General features: G+C 42.0%; 1 protein-coding gene across 6 annotated transcripts in view; it reads right to left on the minus strand.

Moving 5' to 3' along the window:
• Window positions 1-15228, minus strand: part of ZCWPW1 (zinc finger CW-type and PWWP domain containing 1) — a 28682-nt gene extending 13454 nt beyond the window's left edge. The window contains exons 1-9 of one of the 6 annotated variants that reach the window (XM_023655335.2): window positions 15070-15228; window positions 12943-13039; window positions 9751-9809; window positions 8725-8978; window positions 8211-8289; window positions 7285-7402; window positions 6838-6995; window positions 6508-6630; window positions 344-460 (exon numbers count right to left, since the gene is read on the minus strand). In XM_023655335.2, the coding sequence (XP_023511103.2) occupies window positions 344-460; window positions 6508-6630; window positions 6838-6995; window positions 7285-7402; window positions 8211-8289; window positions 8725-8978; window positions 9751-9775 (874 nt within the window). In that variant the 5' untranslated portion in view covers window positions 9776-9809; window positions 12943-13039; window positions 15070-15228. The remainder of the gene's footprint in view (window positions 1-343; window positions 461-6507; window positions 6631-6837; window positions 6996-7284; window positions 7403-8210; window positions 8290-8724; window positions 8979-9750; window positions 9810-12942; window positions 13040-15069) is intronic. The other 5 variants (XM_023655337.2, XM_070230756.1, XM_023655339.2 and 2 more) reach the window with 5 other exon arrangements.
• Between the last annotated feature and the right edge of the window lie 1390 nt (window positions 15229-16618).

The raw sequence follows: 16618 nt of genomic DNA on the forward strand, positions 1-16618 counted from the left end.
CTCTCTCATCTGCTTTTCCCCATATAGCTCATTTTCTTTCCTATCCACCAATCCAATACTAATAATCTAGTCAGAATTGACACGGTCAGACCAATCCTGAAGAAGATGGAATTCACTCAGAACACACATTTAGATTCCAGGCCCCTCCCCACAACATAACTCTTCAGACTATCTTCTCCTATGCCATTATGCCAGATTCATCTTGATATGACAGTCTCCAAAACACTGCAAGGACCCCTGGAGTTGAAACTATACTTACAACATATTTAGTCTAAAGGATACATGCAGGCAAGGAAAGGGAGGAACAATGAAAGCTGAAAAAAACATTTCCACTCCATTCTACCTGTGTTCTGGTCACAGGACCAATTATCTGGAAGGACTGAAGGATCAATATTTCCACGAAGCCGCCTCCATTTCTCACAGTTTGGGGAGGAACACTGGACCCAGACTAGGCATTGATCTGTGACAGGAAAATAACTGAAATAAGAGACTAAAACATGTGCTCGTCTTTCTTCAATCCAACTAGAATCAATACACACCCCGCCAGAATCACAATGCCTTAGAGATCAACCAGTCCAATCCTTGATTTATAAATGGGAAAACCAAGGCTCAGGGAAAATAATCGACTTGCCGAAGATCAGTCTAAATTGGTGGTAGAGCTGAACTTAGAACCCAGGTCTCACATCTCAATCTTTCTCCTACCCCACGCTATCATCTCTCCTTTCCTCAGGGGAGAAAGGAGTGTTTACTATACTGACAGTTCTTTAAAAAGTTGCAGGGCACTTTTCCAGCTAATGCCTTGTTCTCTGCTGGCATATCACTACTGAAAAGTTCTTTTGAAGGGCTACCCAGCATCTCTTTTGCATACAACATCCAGAGTTCCTATCTGAATTTCAACTGATTTACCTGTCACCCAAATCACCAAGCTGCAGCCTTTGAGACCAACAGCCCTGAGTTCACCCCGTTCCAAAAGACACAGGTCTAAGTCTATCATTTCTCAATCAATTATTTACTTTAGGCGCTGTTCAAACAGCAAGCATTTCTTTTATCCAGTACCTTCTAAACCCTCATCCCCACCTTTCTCTATCCCCACATCTTCTAAGTTGACTCAGTGCCTCTCATAGCCTCTCATTTCTCCCTCTCAAACTCTTCCACTGTGTTCTTTGGAATTCTAGACAAAAGCAACAAAGGTCCACATATCCTAAATCTTTTCTCTGAACCTCTATCTCGTTTTTGAAACCTGGTGACACACTAATGACACTGCCCCTACCTGACCCCACCTCCACTCACAGCCCTCCAAGTGGAGTCAGTTCCTTCTCACACGTCCCACATCTTTCAGGCCAGAAAATGAGGTCAGCATCATCTTTACGCCCCATTGACACTTCCAGACCAATACTATCCTCCCTCCTATAAAAACCCTTCCTCCCTGGAGGTCCATGCCATGGACCACCCTCTCATCTCCCTTGTAAAGATGATGGTATCTGGTTCAGCCTTCTTCTCCTCTTGCCCTCATTCCAGATAACCACTATTTCCACAGGAGTAACTCACAAAGCATCCCATTCTCTGAGTTCCTTGATCTTTTCCTCCACACCGCCTCAGTAACCCACTTCACTTCAGTAATCCACTCCCACTCCTGCATGCCCCACCCAGTCATCCACAGAGACCACACACTCCCCTGAACCACTTATCCAAACAGCCCTCTCTGACAAAAATGCCCCATCCTTCCACTTCACTTGCTCAAAGGCCCCTACAGCAACGTTCACTTTATCTAGATCTCCAATCCACTGGCCCCTACCTTCCTCTCAGTCTAGCACCAATCTCCTTTCTTCACTCTATACTTACTCAAGTTTGATTCCTTAGATTCTCTTGCATGTATCTCCAATTCCCTTTCCTTCTGTCCTTCCTCCTGCCCAGCTGGCAAAGCACAACCCTGAATGAACCCACTCTACCTTTTCTGTGCCTACACTCATTCAACTGGGAGTTGCTAAAGGAAAATCACACAACCAGGCACATAGGTATACCATATATTCACAATTATCGTCAACCAATGTGTTTCTCCAGTAAGTTCACTCTCCTACTGTCAAATTTTACTTTAAATGTCTGAACACAAGGGATGCCCTCCATCCCACCAAAATCAGCCCTCAGAAAAGCAGTTGACCTACATTTGGATCCTTTCAAAATATCTTGTATTATGGGTCACTGTCTCAGTTACTTTATTTTGAAGAACAAAGTACTAATGGGGATAATATATTAGTCTGAAAAGACAGTTGCCAATGATAGCTTTGGATGTTTATAGAGGTAACCTAGCAAGACTAGAAAAAAAGAGTTGGGGAAGGGTCTGGGGACCTGGGACCATAAACATAAATACAGATCAATAAAATAAATGATTGGTTGTGAAAATAATGAACATTCATGAGAAAATGAGGTGGGGGGGGGGAATTAGCCTAATGATGTAGAATGAGGTATTTGTGGCTTGGGATGAAATTTCCAATGACAGCAACATACAGTTCTTTAAAATTTCCTTTCAAACAACTTAGAAGAGAAGATGATGTGCTCCAGAGAACTGTTTGAGCCTCACAACATGGCTCTCTGAAAACAAAGATAGTGTCATAGACACATGTTAAGAGCTTTTCAGTTGATCGCTCATTTCTGACACACTAGTTTCCTTGGGTTCTGTGATCCCTCATTCCCTGTTTCCCCCTCCCATCCTTCTGGCAGGTCCCCCCTCAGTCTCCTTTACTGGGTTCTCCTCCTCCTTCATCCAATTTCTAAATGTTGGCATTCCACATGCTACACTTTCTCCTGAGGCAAGCTCACCCATTCCCATAGCTTTGGAACCCATTTTCATATCTTACAACACACAAATGTATACTAACAGCCTCTGTTCTGAGCTCCAGATTCCTAGAGCCACCTTGCTCTTTAACATCTCTATTCGGATGTCTCACAATGATCACAAACCCAATGGGCCCCAACCCAAAACCTTGATCTTACCCACAAATTTGCTCTTCCTCCACTTTTCCCCACCTCCTTTCATGTAATTGCTCAAGCCAGAAGCCAGTCATCTTTGACATACCCTTTCCTCTCTCTCACCCACAATATCTAATTCATTACTAAGTTCTGACAATTTTAGCTCTGAAACATATCTTTTTTTAAAAGTTTTTCCTTCTTCTCCCCAAAGCCCCCAGTTGTGTATTTTAGTTGTGGGTCCTTCTAGCTGTGGCATGTGGGACATTGCCTCTGCAAGGCCTAATGAACAATGCCATGTTCGCACCCAGGATCCAAACCAGAGAAACCCTGGGCCGCTGAAGCTGAGTGCACAAACTTAATTCGGCCAAGGGGCTGGCCCCAAAAACATATCTTAAAAGCATCAACTTCTCTGTCTCCACTTTCATCAAGTCAGCAAAAGATCTAACCCTAGCTCTAACTTCTTCTTCTTCTTTTTTTTTTTTTTTTGAAAGATTGGCACCTGGGCTAACAACTGTTGCCAATGTTTTTTTGGTTTTTTTTCCTGCTTTATCTCCCCAAACCCCCCTGTACATAGTTGTATATCTTTGTTGCAGGTCCTTCTAGTTGTGGGATGTAGCTCTAACTTCTTAACTGGTCTACTCTTGTCCCCCCATATTCAATTATTCAATTTATCACCAAAGGGATCATTTTAAAATGTTAATTTGATTATGTCACTCCCCTGGTTAAAATCCACCAATGGCTTCCCACCACACTTAGGACAAAATTCTTAATTCATAACTTTGTGTTTGATCTAGCTACTGCCTACCTCTTTACATTTATCAAGCCACTTTCCTGCCTTGCTTCCCTTGCTCTCTGAACTCTAATCACACTGGCTTTCTTTTAGTACCTGGAATATGCCAAACTTCACCCTACCTAAAACTCTTTCTCCTACTCTTCGCTTGGCTAACTTCTACCATTCTTTCAGGTCTCAGCTTCAATGTTATTTCCTTACAAATGCATTCCCTGGCTGGCCCAAACTTAATTAGGTCTCCATTATTTCCTCTTACGACACTCTTTTCATTTCCTTCACAGTACTTAATGAAAATTTTATCTATTGGATACTCTCCTTTCTACTTCCTACTCCAGGAAGACTCACCTCTCCTTGGCAACTGTAAGAAACAGAAAGAGTGGCTCATTTATAGAAAGCGGCTTACACATTCATTATAATCACAGTTCAACTCACAAGCACTGCCAAAGGAGTGAACATCCATCTCCCAGTCTAAAATCCAATCCTTGCCCTAATACTGAGAGGTACAGGAGATGGAACAATGCCACTCAGATCACTGGACTGCCCAGATTAGACTTATACCTCCAGCTCCTTATACTACCATGTCATATGACATTAGGAGCAGATTATTGCCCTGGACTATCTTGGCTGGTTCCTGCATAGTCTTCTTAGAGTTTTCTTTCAAGAACATACAGACCATATTATGCTTCTATAATCAAAATTATAAACATACACACATACATATTAGACACTAGCTGTTTATTCCATTGTTCCTTACACTTTGGGTTCTGTTTTTTTTCAGCACAAGCCTGTTTTCCTCCAGTTTGTTAAGGCTACTTATTTTGAAAATTTTAAACACACTAATATATTGTATGATCTATTTTATTTATTCTCCTAAAATTCCCCAATTTAACCAAGTTTATTTCACACAATACATTGTTTATTATCCATTTAACACACTAAAACTGAAAATTCTATGAAAGCAATGATTTTATCTATTTTGTTCACCACTGTATTTCCAGCACCTAGGACAACGCCTGGCACATAATATAAGGCATTAATAACTATTGTTAAAAGAATATAATCAATCTATATCCATCCTTATCATTCCTCCATCTAATCTCAAAGGTTAAGGTGTCCTTTCTGACTAAGAATAAACCCTCTGGTTCTCTTCTCATTCCCTTTAGTCTCTCCCTCCCTATAAACAATTTTCCCTCAGCATATAAATATGCTGACAACACACAAGTTAAGCCTCTTTCTTTTAAAATAAAGTTAAAAGAAGAAAAACTTTCCCTCAACTCTACACCAACTCCCCTTTATTTACCATTTGCTTCCTCCTAGTTTCACACCTAAACTAACTGAAACAAATAATTATTCTTCAACCAACTATAAACCTGTCATTCACTCTTATCAACACATAGGGTTAATCTAGTCAAGACTCTAATGACTTCCTAATTGTGATATCTGGTGAGCATTTTCAAAACTATATCCTCTTTGATGTCTCTGCAGTAGCATTTGACAAGGCTAAATACTCCCTCTTTCTTGAAATTCCCTCCTCCCCTGGCATCGATGATACCAAACTCTCCTAGCTTTCTTCCTGCCTTTCAGAGTTTTCTCTTAGTTCTCTTTATTTTCTCCCTGGGCAGCTCTTTCTCTGTTCAACCCTAAACATTATGTTCCCCCAGGGGGGTTTATTCAGTGCTCTTCTCTTTTCACTCCATAGCTTCTAAGAAAATTTCACCCATTCCTACTGATGCAGATGACTCCCAATCCATATCTCCAGCCCAGATCCCTTTCTTGAGCTCTAAATCTCATCACAGATCCCCTAACTTGTCCAAAGCTGAATTCATCATCTGAAACTGTTTCTTTCTTCTATGCTCTCCATTTCAGATCATAGTTCTTTCAGCTATTCAGTCACTCATACCAGAAAACAGGATCATCCTAGAGGTCTCACTGTTCATCAGCTCTCATATCCAACTGGCGACCGTATCATACTGATCCTGCCTCCTAAAGATCTCAAATTTGTCTCTTCCTCTTCACTGCTACTATCTTCCTTGCTTGGACACTATTTCTACGGGTCTAGTCTTGCTCCCATCAATCCATCTTCCATGCTTAGTGCAGGGTGAGCTTTCTAAAATGCAAATCTTATCAAGTGTCCCCTACTTAATGTCAATGCTTTCTCTTTACCCTTAAAGTAAAATCCAAATTCCTCAGTTTGACGTGTAAGACCTTTTATGATCTGGTCCTTGCATGCCTCTAGTCTCATCTCCCCCACCCCTATAATCTCTTACCCTCCAACACACCCAAAAGCTACAACCATTAGCCCTCTTCCATAACTCTGCCAATAATTATCCCTCTGGCCCCCATTCCCACCTTAGCTCACCTGACTAAATTATACTTTAAGATCTGAGTTAAGCAATATCTTTTCTTGGAAACTTTTCCAGGTCTTCTCCCAACTTGTAGCTTTCTTGTCTGCCTTCCCCACAAATCTGTCTCCCTTATGGCAAGCTCATATTCATTTCCTCTGCATTTATTCAGCATCTCCTAAAAGCCTGGTGTACAGTGGGCACCTAACAACTATGCATTATATGAATGAATAATTGAATGAATGAAAACGTTCTCTCTCTTCCTCAGCAGTATATTCTCTAACAAGTAGCTGTGAGAGATAAATTATAATCTTTGCAGAATTTCCTTTAACATCCTAACCTTTGCCTCTCTCCTCCATCTTCAATTTTCAAGCCTAAGTAAGTTTTCCAAACCATGGCTGAACTCACCAAAACCACTTCCCTCTCCTTTCTGTGGGTCTCTGATCTGAGAATAATCCTGAACTGCTTTCTTCAGTTGGTCTTTCTGTCTGTGCTCATGTCCACTTTGGGCTTTCTCCATTTTCCCATCTTCTGGGAAAAGAAAACAAAACATGGTAGGGTAGGGAGATGAGGAAGAGCTTCTTTGTAGATAGCAAAGGCCAGCGAAAGAAAGAAGAACCATAGCCTAATAGTTTCAAGCCTTGGGATGAAAATTCTCAGCCTGCCCACTATTCCATTCTTTAATTTCGTGGAGTAAAAACTTAAGCTAGATGTCAAAGTACATCTGGCTACACTTACGAGCTTCTTTCTTTCTTTTGCTTAAGGAGAGTCTATTGAATTTCCTCTCAGAGGGTGCAGGATCTGGCTGGAATGGCTCAGATGTCTTTATCTCAGGGATTATTCCATCTTCCTGAGAAGCTGAAATCTCTAGAATATGAGGCACCATTACCATCTCTCTGAAAATAAGAATTTTTTTAATGAAAAGGTAAAAAGGAGTAATTTGCAGTACCCTTCTTTTGAAAAACCCAAGGATAAAAGTTAGGAGGCTAGAAGAATCCTAGGCCCTCTAAGTCTTCCTGAGGTCATTTTACCCATCTACTTGCCTATTTTTCCCAATTCAAACAGGTATGTTTCCTGAGCTACGAGAGATCTATAGAGATATGAAAAATGACTAGATAGATAGATAACGATTTACAAATGTTAAGTCCACCCTGTGATCAAGCTGCCTCACTGGGATAAACTTACCCATCAGCATTATCATTATCAGTAGTAGAAACAGCAATTCCTGGTTCCTTGTCTAACTGTGTACATCTTATGGACTGGGCACAGGAAGTCTCTGTAAAATCAAGGCTAGATCCCATCCCTCCCAAAACGAAATACCATAAGCAGAGAAGCAGTTAAAGAAGATAACCACTCCATTATTTCCAAACTGCAACCTTTCATTAAAATGTCTCCCCCCTGTTGCCTGGAAGAACCTACCTTTAGAATTTTGTCATACCACAGAACTTTAAGTCTTTAAATTCTCAGGAAAATTACAAATCTATATCTCCCTGCAAGAACTTCCAGATTTATCTGCCTCATTCATGGATACCCAGGTAACGTTAATTTTATTTTGTGTCCATAACAGAAATTGTATGTAATGTGTTTTGTGTCATTTGTTCCACAAACTTTCCCTAAGAGTAGAAGTACACCTAAGAATAGCTAAAAATGCCATCTCCTTATGGAGAAGGCCTCAGGGCCTACACTATAGAGTTCTTTATTCTAAAAGTCAAATCCCTGAGCATATGTTAAAACAGTACTGGAAACAGAAATATGCAAGGATAGATGGAAACTAAGTTCTTCAAATCTGGGGAAAACAATTTATCTTTTCTAAATAGATGTAAACATATAAAAATGAATTTAAATTACATTTTAAAAATCTAGATGAGACTATATTTATATTCTGCAGTCAATGTAATCTACTCTTCTAAAAGTCTGTACCCCCTGTCTAAGGTGGTTTAACTATAGTTCTGTTGATAGAAGATGAAGAATTTAAAAATATTTCAAAGTCCCATCTAATACTTCCTTACTTAGGAAGAGGGAGGAAAAGAGAGCTGTCAACTTATTCTATTCCTAAAGACAACAGTTTCTTTGTCTAACTTCAAATCTTTTCCTCTTACTAAAAGCCATACCCAAGCACTCCTGGAGAGACTTCCGTAGCACAATCTGGATAATCTCTTCAAATTCTGCATTAGTAAGACTTGATTTTTCCTGCAGAGACAAGGGTAGAGAAGGAAAACTGCTCATCTTTCCCCAGTCCTCCTCTCTAATCAGTCAGGGAAGCCTCCTATAGATGAGGCAGTAAGTTAACGAGGCTGAGAGCATGAAGTCAATGTATCTCAGGATTCCGTAAACTCTATCCCAGATCTCCTGGGAATAAAAGAGTCAAAGAAAAAGTTTATAAAGTCTTTGTCTATTTCTACTCTCACCTCCATTCCACTTCAACTTCTACCTACCCACTATTTCCTGCTAAATGCTTTCGTCAAAACATTTTTGACCTCTTTGGAAAGAAAATGGAAGCCCCAAGAAAGGAATAAACAATTTAAAAGTACAGGATGAATTTCCCCAAAATGTAAAGATTCTGTTTGTCAAGGCTGAGCGACTAGGAGAAACTGTCCCACTGGAGCTCATCAATGTGACTAATACCTTGTCTTTCTTCTCTGCTTGCCGGTTGTCTTGAGACTTTCTTTTCTCCCCCTGGCCACTGCTTGGACCATTCTCTGTGGTTGCTTTCTTCTCTTTCTTCCTTGATCTGGCCTTTGGCAGGTCTGGCCTGGCCTCTGCCTCTGGGGAACTGATCCCCAGGGTCTCCTCCTTGGGTGAGTCAGAGCTACAGAGCATCAGGCTCTGCAATTTTTGTGCAGGTGGGGCAAAGGTTTTCTTTGGTCCTTTCCCACATTCTGAAAGAAATTTGATCATCAAATGGAATTCATGAAACATAGAGTCTAACACAGAGACTGCCAAACATTGCCCACTGACTGGCCATATCAGAATTATCTGGAGAATGCTTTTAACAAATTCAGATTTCTAGGCGTCTCCTCATCCACCCCCACCTCCTCTGCCCTGAGATTCTGATGAAGTAGTTTTAAGTGAGACCCAGGAATCTATAATTTTACAAGACTATCTAGATTATTCTGATGTACTTCCAGATTTAGGAACCACTGAGTAATTCAAAGACGATAAACATAAGCATGCAGGAAATTTAATTATTCAAATGTGAAAGTTTTTTAATTCACTCATTTTAACTTTGGACAAAATTTTACGGGAAATTAGAGAAACTGAAAAAAAAAACACTAGTCAAAATCTACAAATGATGCAATGAAAATTGTACTGATCCTGCCAGGTATAAGCAACATCTTTCTTCTGAGCTTCCATAACACTTTGTACCTGTCTGGTGGCATTTACCACATTCAAATTTATGCTACAGATATTTAAACATGTTTTCTCTCCCTATAACTTCATATATTCCTTAAGCAGGACTGCTTCTAAATCATATATCTTTCACTCAAAGTGTCTAGAAAAGTAGTATCTTAGAGTGGACAAAAAGTAGATGTGAACTGAGCTTCCTTTCGGGGGAATCTGGTCCCCTTGGTCCAAATGACCAAGAGCCAAGAAAGAAAGGAAAAAAATGAGAGAAATATACAAAGTGAGCCTCTCTCACTCTTGACTCACCTTTACCCTGCACTGTTGTCATCATTCAGGTCAGAAGCTACACTTTCTTTGTGCCTCTGCTAGAAAAAAGAAATTAACTGCTGTCACTCTGATTGAACATGAGTTTAAACTTTCTTCTCCCCCTGTCTTCTTGGGCTCAGAATCTCTTTGCTTAGGACCCCTGAACTACACTTTCTGCCTTCTTGACTACACTTCTACCTCCTCAGCAGTTCCAATTATACGTCAGGGGACAATGACAGTTACTGTTAAGATAAGCAACAATCCTTAGTGTTTTAAGTGCCTAGAACCATGTCCAACATGAGGTAGGCACTCATCACTAGGTGGTAGTGGTAGTAACGTATCAAAAAACAAAATTCAACTGAGTAAATTTTGAAGATCTTATAGGCTTTATTCAGTGATTTATGAATCGGAAAGGAGCAGAAGGGAGCAGAAGCAAGGAAGTCATACTAGGCAAAAAAGTGGATTGGTTATTGCAAGGTTACCTTCCTTTAGAGGACGGCAGCATAGACAGGGGTCTATCAGGCAGATTGCCTAACTAGGGCTGACCAAGTGATTCCTGATTGACTGGTTTAAGATTCCATTTCAGGGAGAGCCAAAACTATAATTAAGTTAAGACTTGGTTTGGTGATGCGGGGCTTAGCGTAAGCAACTCCATTTGGGTCCTGTCATCTTGTTTTTAACAGATGGAAGTGTAAGTATCAGTAGGAGGATATAGACGGGCCTAGGAGTTAAAGAGAGAAAGTTTTCTTCAGAGGGATAAGCTCTTTTCACTAAGTTCTCCTAAATGCTTAAAATACAAATAATTTGGCAATTCTCTGACCTAATTCAGAGGTCCTTATATGTAGAGAATCTCTTTTTTAAACATCACTATAATGTATATCTTCCCTTTACTTACATCTTCTAGTCCAGTACATTTCCCAATGTGCTAAGTTCTAGCAATCTCTATTCATGGCTCAGAAATATTTGGCAACCAGCAGAGGTCCCCAGAGAAGCTAGTAATAAGAATCTAGCACCTTCATTCTACATCCGTAGTTCATCTATAGCTATCTACTCACAGATGTTCTACACTACATCAATATGCTTCATTATTACTACCAAAATTGTGACTACTAATAACGGATAACACTTACTGAGCACTGGCTTTATTCTTTACCCTTTACATATGCCATCTTATTTATTTCTCACAATAAATCTATGAGCTGGATACCATCTTACACTTAGGGAGGTTGAGGCTTAGAGGAATTTAGAGATATTAAGCAATTGACAAGTGGTAAAATCAGGATTAGAATCTGTCTGATTTAAAAGTCTGCGCTATAAACTGTGCTATGCTACATCCCGATAGTCTAGTGGAGTGCTTCGCACCGATTTATATCACAGCACACATGAAAAGCATCCATTAAAAGTACACATTGAAACACAAGAAAAATTTTATTTCTGGGTACTCTGGAGCAAAAGGACCAGGCTGTTCACAGCCATAGGTAACCGAGGGGTGGGAGTTGGGGAGGCCTCCAGTGACATAAAAGGCTGAGTATGTCCACACAGCTATAAGCCATTTGTGGCCCAACAGAGTGCCAAGATTCATCTTGAGATGTTCCAATAATTTATACATTTTTCCAATTTACACTTTCCACTATTGACATTATTTTTACCCAGATGTTAGAAAAGAATTGCCTTTTGTTTTACCAGCCTAAAGTTCTTACAACGCTTCTACGCAGTTTTCTTGAGGCTTAGAGCATATAAGCCAGTTTTCTCTAGGCTTAGAGCATATAAGCCATTCTTATTTTTGTAAACATTATAACAAGCATTGTAGCTCTGGGAGGGTATCTAGAGGTCATAAAGTGCCAGCTTCCCTTTTTAAAGATGAAAAAATATGCGAAGAGAAGTTAAGTGGTTTGCCCAAAGCCTCAGTGTTAATACGAGGTAGAGCCAAGATGAACTCAGGCCTTCGGCTTCTAAATTCTACTAATAACCTGTCTATTCTTCTCAATGATCTTATTTCTGGCCGTTGGTTTTGAGCACTTTGAAGGCCCTATGCCTGAAACTTAATCTTCCAGCTCTGCCATTTCCCACTATAAATAGAGACCCAAAAGCAGCATAAAATGGATCTTTCGATTCATATACACTTCTCTTTAAAGGATCTGAAAATTTTAAGACTCTGAAATGGCCAGGCTAGAGTAAACACTCAGTTGTTCAGGGTATAGAGTTCCTCCCTTTAGATCCCAAGATAAATTCAAAAGGTGTCAGGAGCTTGACTTAGGGTGGCCACAGCATGGCTGAATGTAAAATATTTTTAAATTATCTTTTGGTATTTTTCTGTTCCTTTTCTTAATTCTATAAACGTGAATAATTCAGCTGTGCTGTTCTGCAGTAACTACTTTTCCTTTATATTAAGGAGAACATTTTCTCAGTGTTTCCATCTTAATTCATCACCACCAACCCTCAAACTTATTTGCTCCAGGAAAAAAGGCAAATGGGAAATTAGAGGAGAAACACTGCAGCAAATTGATCTCCTTCTTTTTGACAATCCTAAACAGAAGCCAGAAACTGAATAAAATCAGGCTGCAAAAGAAATATTAATTTGGCCACAAATGACAAACATATCTTCTCTCAGACTCCAAAATTCCAAAAATGATCATGAGAAGTCCCCATAAAGGTAAACTAAATTACAAGAAGAGCTACACTAAATGAGAAATGAAAATTAGTGTATTTGAGATGACAATATTTGATTTTTAAAAATGTACATCTACATAATATGCTTGTGTACCCATAAACTATCTCTGGAAGAATATACAAGAAACTGACAAAAATGCCTCTGGGAGTACAACTGAGGGGCTGGGAGTGGAAGGGAGCTTTTTACTGTATCCCCTTGTGTACCTCTAGCGTCTTATACACGTATTACCACTTCAAAAGTGACTTTTTAAATTCTACATTCTTCAAGTAAAACAAAAAGAGTATTTTGATCAATCTAAAAAATGCAAAATTTTCCAAAAGTTAGTTTTAAATCATTATCTAAACCTACACTGGCCTCTCTAGGCCAAAGTGTGTTACTGGAGCCTCAACCAACCGGGAAAAATCGCGGGTCATCATTGAGTCAGTAAGACGGAGTAAATCTATAAGCAGCAATGTATATAGTTCCCCTTAATTGAGAGTGGGGGTGTGATGGGAACATTACTTTTAAAGAAAATCTCTAACCTGATCAATAGAGAAAGGAAAGCCAGGTAATCACTGTCTGACAACTCAAGTTTCTGCTCCTCTGTTTCAGACAAATTTTCTTCCACAGTAAAGAATACTGAAATCAAGTTCAGAGAGAGAAAAAATTTGAAAAAGAGTTAATAAATAAACAAAATACCACCAACTTTCACCTGGTCAGCTACTAAATGACTGGGAGCTCTAAACCCAGGAATAACATTTGACATTTTAATTTCTCTCTTCTTACCTTAGATGAAAAAGAGAGGAAAAAAAAAAAAACAATGAAGCTTTAAGAATGAAAGTAAAAGAAAGTTCCATAAACTGGATCCTACCCACTCAACATAGGAAAGAAGGGTGAATAAGGAGGGAAAAACAAACAACCAATAAAGGGAACCAAGGGAAGGTGAAAGAGGTGTTCCAAAAAAATTCAAGGTTTTCTTACACTTAGAACACTAAAAATCATCACACTGATTTTAGGATAGAATCACCTAGCTCAGCAGTTCTCAAAGTGTGATCCAAAGACCCCTGGGGATCCCCCCCCCTTCCAGCTACTTATCTGTGTTAGGCTGTTTTTTTCTCATATACTTGAAACGAAACAAGATATCATAACAGAGTGAATTCAGAAACAGATGGAAATCCAGCTGTCTTCTATTAAGCCAAACACGAAAGAGATTTGCAAAAATGTAAAACAATGCCATTCTTCACACTAAATTTTCTTTCATTTAGGCAAATATATTTTTCATTAAAAATGTTATTTATGTTAAAGTGTAACGGGTTTATTTTTATTTTAGAATAAATGCTCAAAATTTTTGTTTAATTTCTAATATATGAATAGCAACAGATATAAACCAATCTTTGAAGTCCTCCCTAATTTTTAAGAGTATAAAAGGGTTCTGAGACCAAACTGTTTGAGAACGATCTAGCTAAATAACTTAATTCAGTCGTCAATATTTTTCAAAAAGCATTAATCGTCCTCCCATCCCCCTCCCCCATTTAGAATGTGTTCACAAGTTTCCTCCTCCTAACTATCCAATTATTCCCTTTTTATACTGTTCCTGGAATCCTTGGTCTAAAAAGAAAAGTAAACCCTTTAGGATTATTCTCTAACACAAACGCTGTGAGCCTCAAAAAAAACTGTAAAGACTATATTTAAAATCTCCGTTAAACTGGAGTTTAATTCCCTTTTGGCGTTAACGTCTAATGGCATGTAAACTGCTTATTTTCATGCCTCGATTAGTAACAGTAGTTTTTTCTTTTCTTTCTTCTTTGTGTATGTGTGCTCAGCGAGCTTGATTTAAAACTTTTAACAAGACAGACGGAAAAAAAATTATTCCAGCTGCCCTTACTGCCCAGACCAGACCACGTAGCAAGACATTTACTGTCCTAACTAGTTGAACTAAACCTTTTGCAGACTTTTACAAATCAGTGGACGTGAGCTAAAGCTTCTTGGTTCAGAGGACAAGGAAGCAGAGACGTGGCCGCTTATCACCCAAACGCAGACTCTTTCTGGGGGACTCCCGTGTCCCCCGGCTCTCGGGATCCACCGCCCGCAAGGCTTCCCCACGGGCCCTGCTCCCGACCTCAGACCAGCCTCTTCGCGTCGTCTGGGCTGAAAGGCGCACACGCCCGGGTCCCCGCGCCACCTCCCGTCACCGGGCGCCCAAGTGCGGCAGCGAGAGGCCTCCTTCCACCTCTAAACCAAAGCGGGGAGCTTTCGCTGGGCCGCCTTCTTCCCCTCTCTTCCCTCTCCCATTCTCTCTGGAGGACAGCAATAATAAGACGGGAGGTTTCACAGAGTCCGAAGTCCCTGACGCCCCTCAAGGGGCAAAAAAGTGGCTTTCCAGCCTCTCTTCGTCATCAAGGATCTCACCAGGAGACACTGCCCCCCAGAGGCGCCCCGCCCCCTCCACGGAGGCACCAGAATCCTCCTCCCCTCTCAGCCCGTCGCTGCCCGCCACGATATGGGGTTACTTTTGTGTGTCTGTTGGGGGTGAGTCTGCGGCCAGAGAGTCTGAGGAGGAGGCGTCAGAGTTGCTTGTCGCCCTGAGGAGAAGACTTCTCCTCAGACCACAAGTACCAGGACTGGCCGGGCCAAGCACCCTCCTCTGCAACCGGAGAAGAGCCAGCTACCTTTTGGAGTGAAGAGGCCCTAAACGGCGAGGAGCGAAGCGAACTACCGCAGCGATTCTGCAAGCCGCTCCAGCCTCGACCCAGTTTTCCCGCCACCAAGAGAAGGTGCGAGGCCACGCACAAGCTCCACCCCCTCCCCAGCGGGCGGGGGGGTGGCGCGGCGGCCCGGGTTGAGGCGCATGCGCAACTGGAAGCCGCTTTTGCGTTTGCGCAGCGATTTCCGCCATCTTCCAACCGAGCTGCCCTGTAAAACTACATATCCCATAATCCTGCTTGGTCTCACTTTTTTTAGGCGGCAGCTGCGGCGCCTGATCGTTCATGAAGCTCCTCTTGCTTTTACTAAGTTTTCTCTGGGTCCCAGACTACCTTTTCCTTCCTCTTTTCGTTCCCCAATTCCTATTCTCCCTTTTAGTCTCCTTCACGCCCTTATTTTAATATTTTATTTGAGACTCTCCTGAACCCCACTCTCACCTCTCCCGCCCTCTTCTCAGCCACAGGCCCCGCACCCCAAGCACTGTTGGCAGGGAGAAAGGGCCACCTAGCACCCCGTGGAAGGGGCGTCGAATAGCTTTTTCCCCATTGGCCGAGGCAGGGGGCCCAAAGCAGGCCGAAATCTCTTCCCCGCCTACATTCGTTTTTCTACTAGGCGGCGCGAAGCCGCAGGGTGTGCGCTCGGGAAGGCCTGCGTGCGAGGTGGCTGGGGTGGGCGTCGGCGTCGCAGCCCCCGGGCTCAGGGCTCCTGCGCAGGCTTCGGGTGGTGGGCGGAGGCGTTGGTGTCGGGGCTGTGGGTGTGGAGGCGGAGAATAGGGCGTGGTGTCTCCAGGTGATCGCGATTGGGGGAAGGCGGAGGAGCGAGAGAACGACTCGGCCATTTCGGGGGAAGAGGAAGTTGGACGACATCGGCTGTCTTAGTGCCTTATTTTTTTTTTCTTTTCAGTTCAGCAGAGAATATTTTCCAGTGGGGTGAGTTAAAATGACCTATCGTATTTTACTGAGAACAGTTCGTAGGAAGACGGTCAGTATGCTCCGATCTTTCCCTTCCTCTACTTTTAGGTTCACCCCTCCGCTGCCTCGGAAGCTCTTCTAAGTAGGTGGGCAAAGGTGGGGGGGGGGGGGGGGGGGACCGGGTCATGAATAATTCATGAGGGCCGCCCCGTTCCTTATTCACGCCCCCTTCGAATCGTGCTGACGCACGTTGCGTGTACCAAACCTGAGGAAGCGACGTAACAGTCCCCGCCCCTAGGACGGAGGGCGGGGTGTCATCTCCAGCACGTGCTGCATCTACCCGCGCAAGCCCAAAAGGGTGTGCGCAGGCGCTGCCCGCTAGGGGGAGGAAGGAGGCGGGGTAGGGAGGTTGTTGGCTTTAGAGCCGGGCGGAGACCGCTGAGACTCATTCCTCAGGAACAAGGGTCGGGTGTCAAGGAGACCTTTTCACACCAGCTCCCCGTCCCCCGCCTACGGTGGGTGGGATCGCGCGGCAGAGACAAAGGATATCAGTAGGGACGGACATAGCTGCGAAGGGAAGTAGGGTGTCAATTTGGGGTGGTGG

This window comes from Equus caballus, chromosome 13, assembly GCF_041296265.1.
Source record: "Equus caballus isolate H_3958 breed thoroughbred chromosome 13, TB-T2T, whole genome shotgun sequence".
NCBI classification, from domain to species: Eukaryota; Metazoa; Chordata; class Mammalia; order Perissodactyla; family Equidae; genus Equus; species Equus caballus.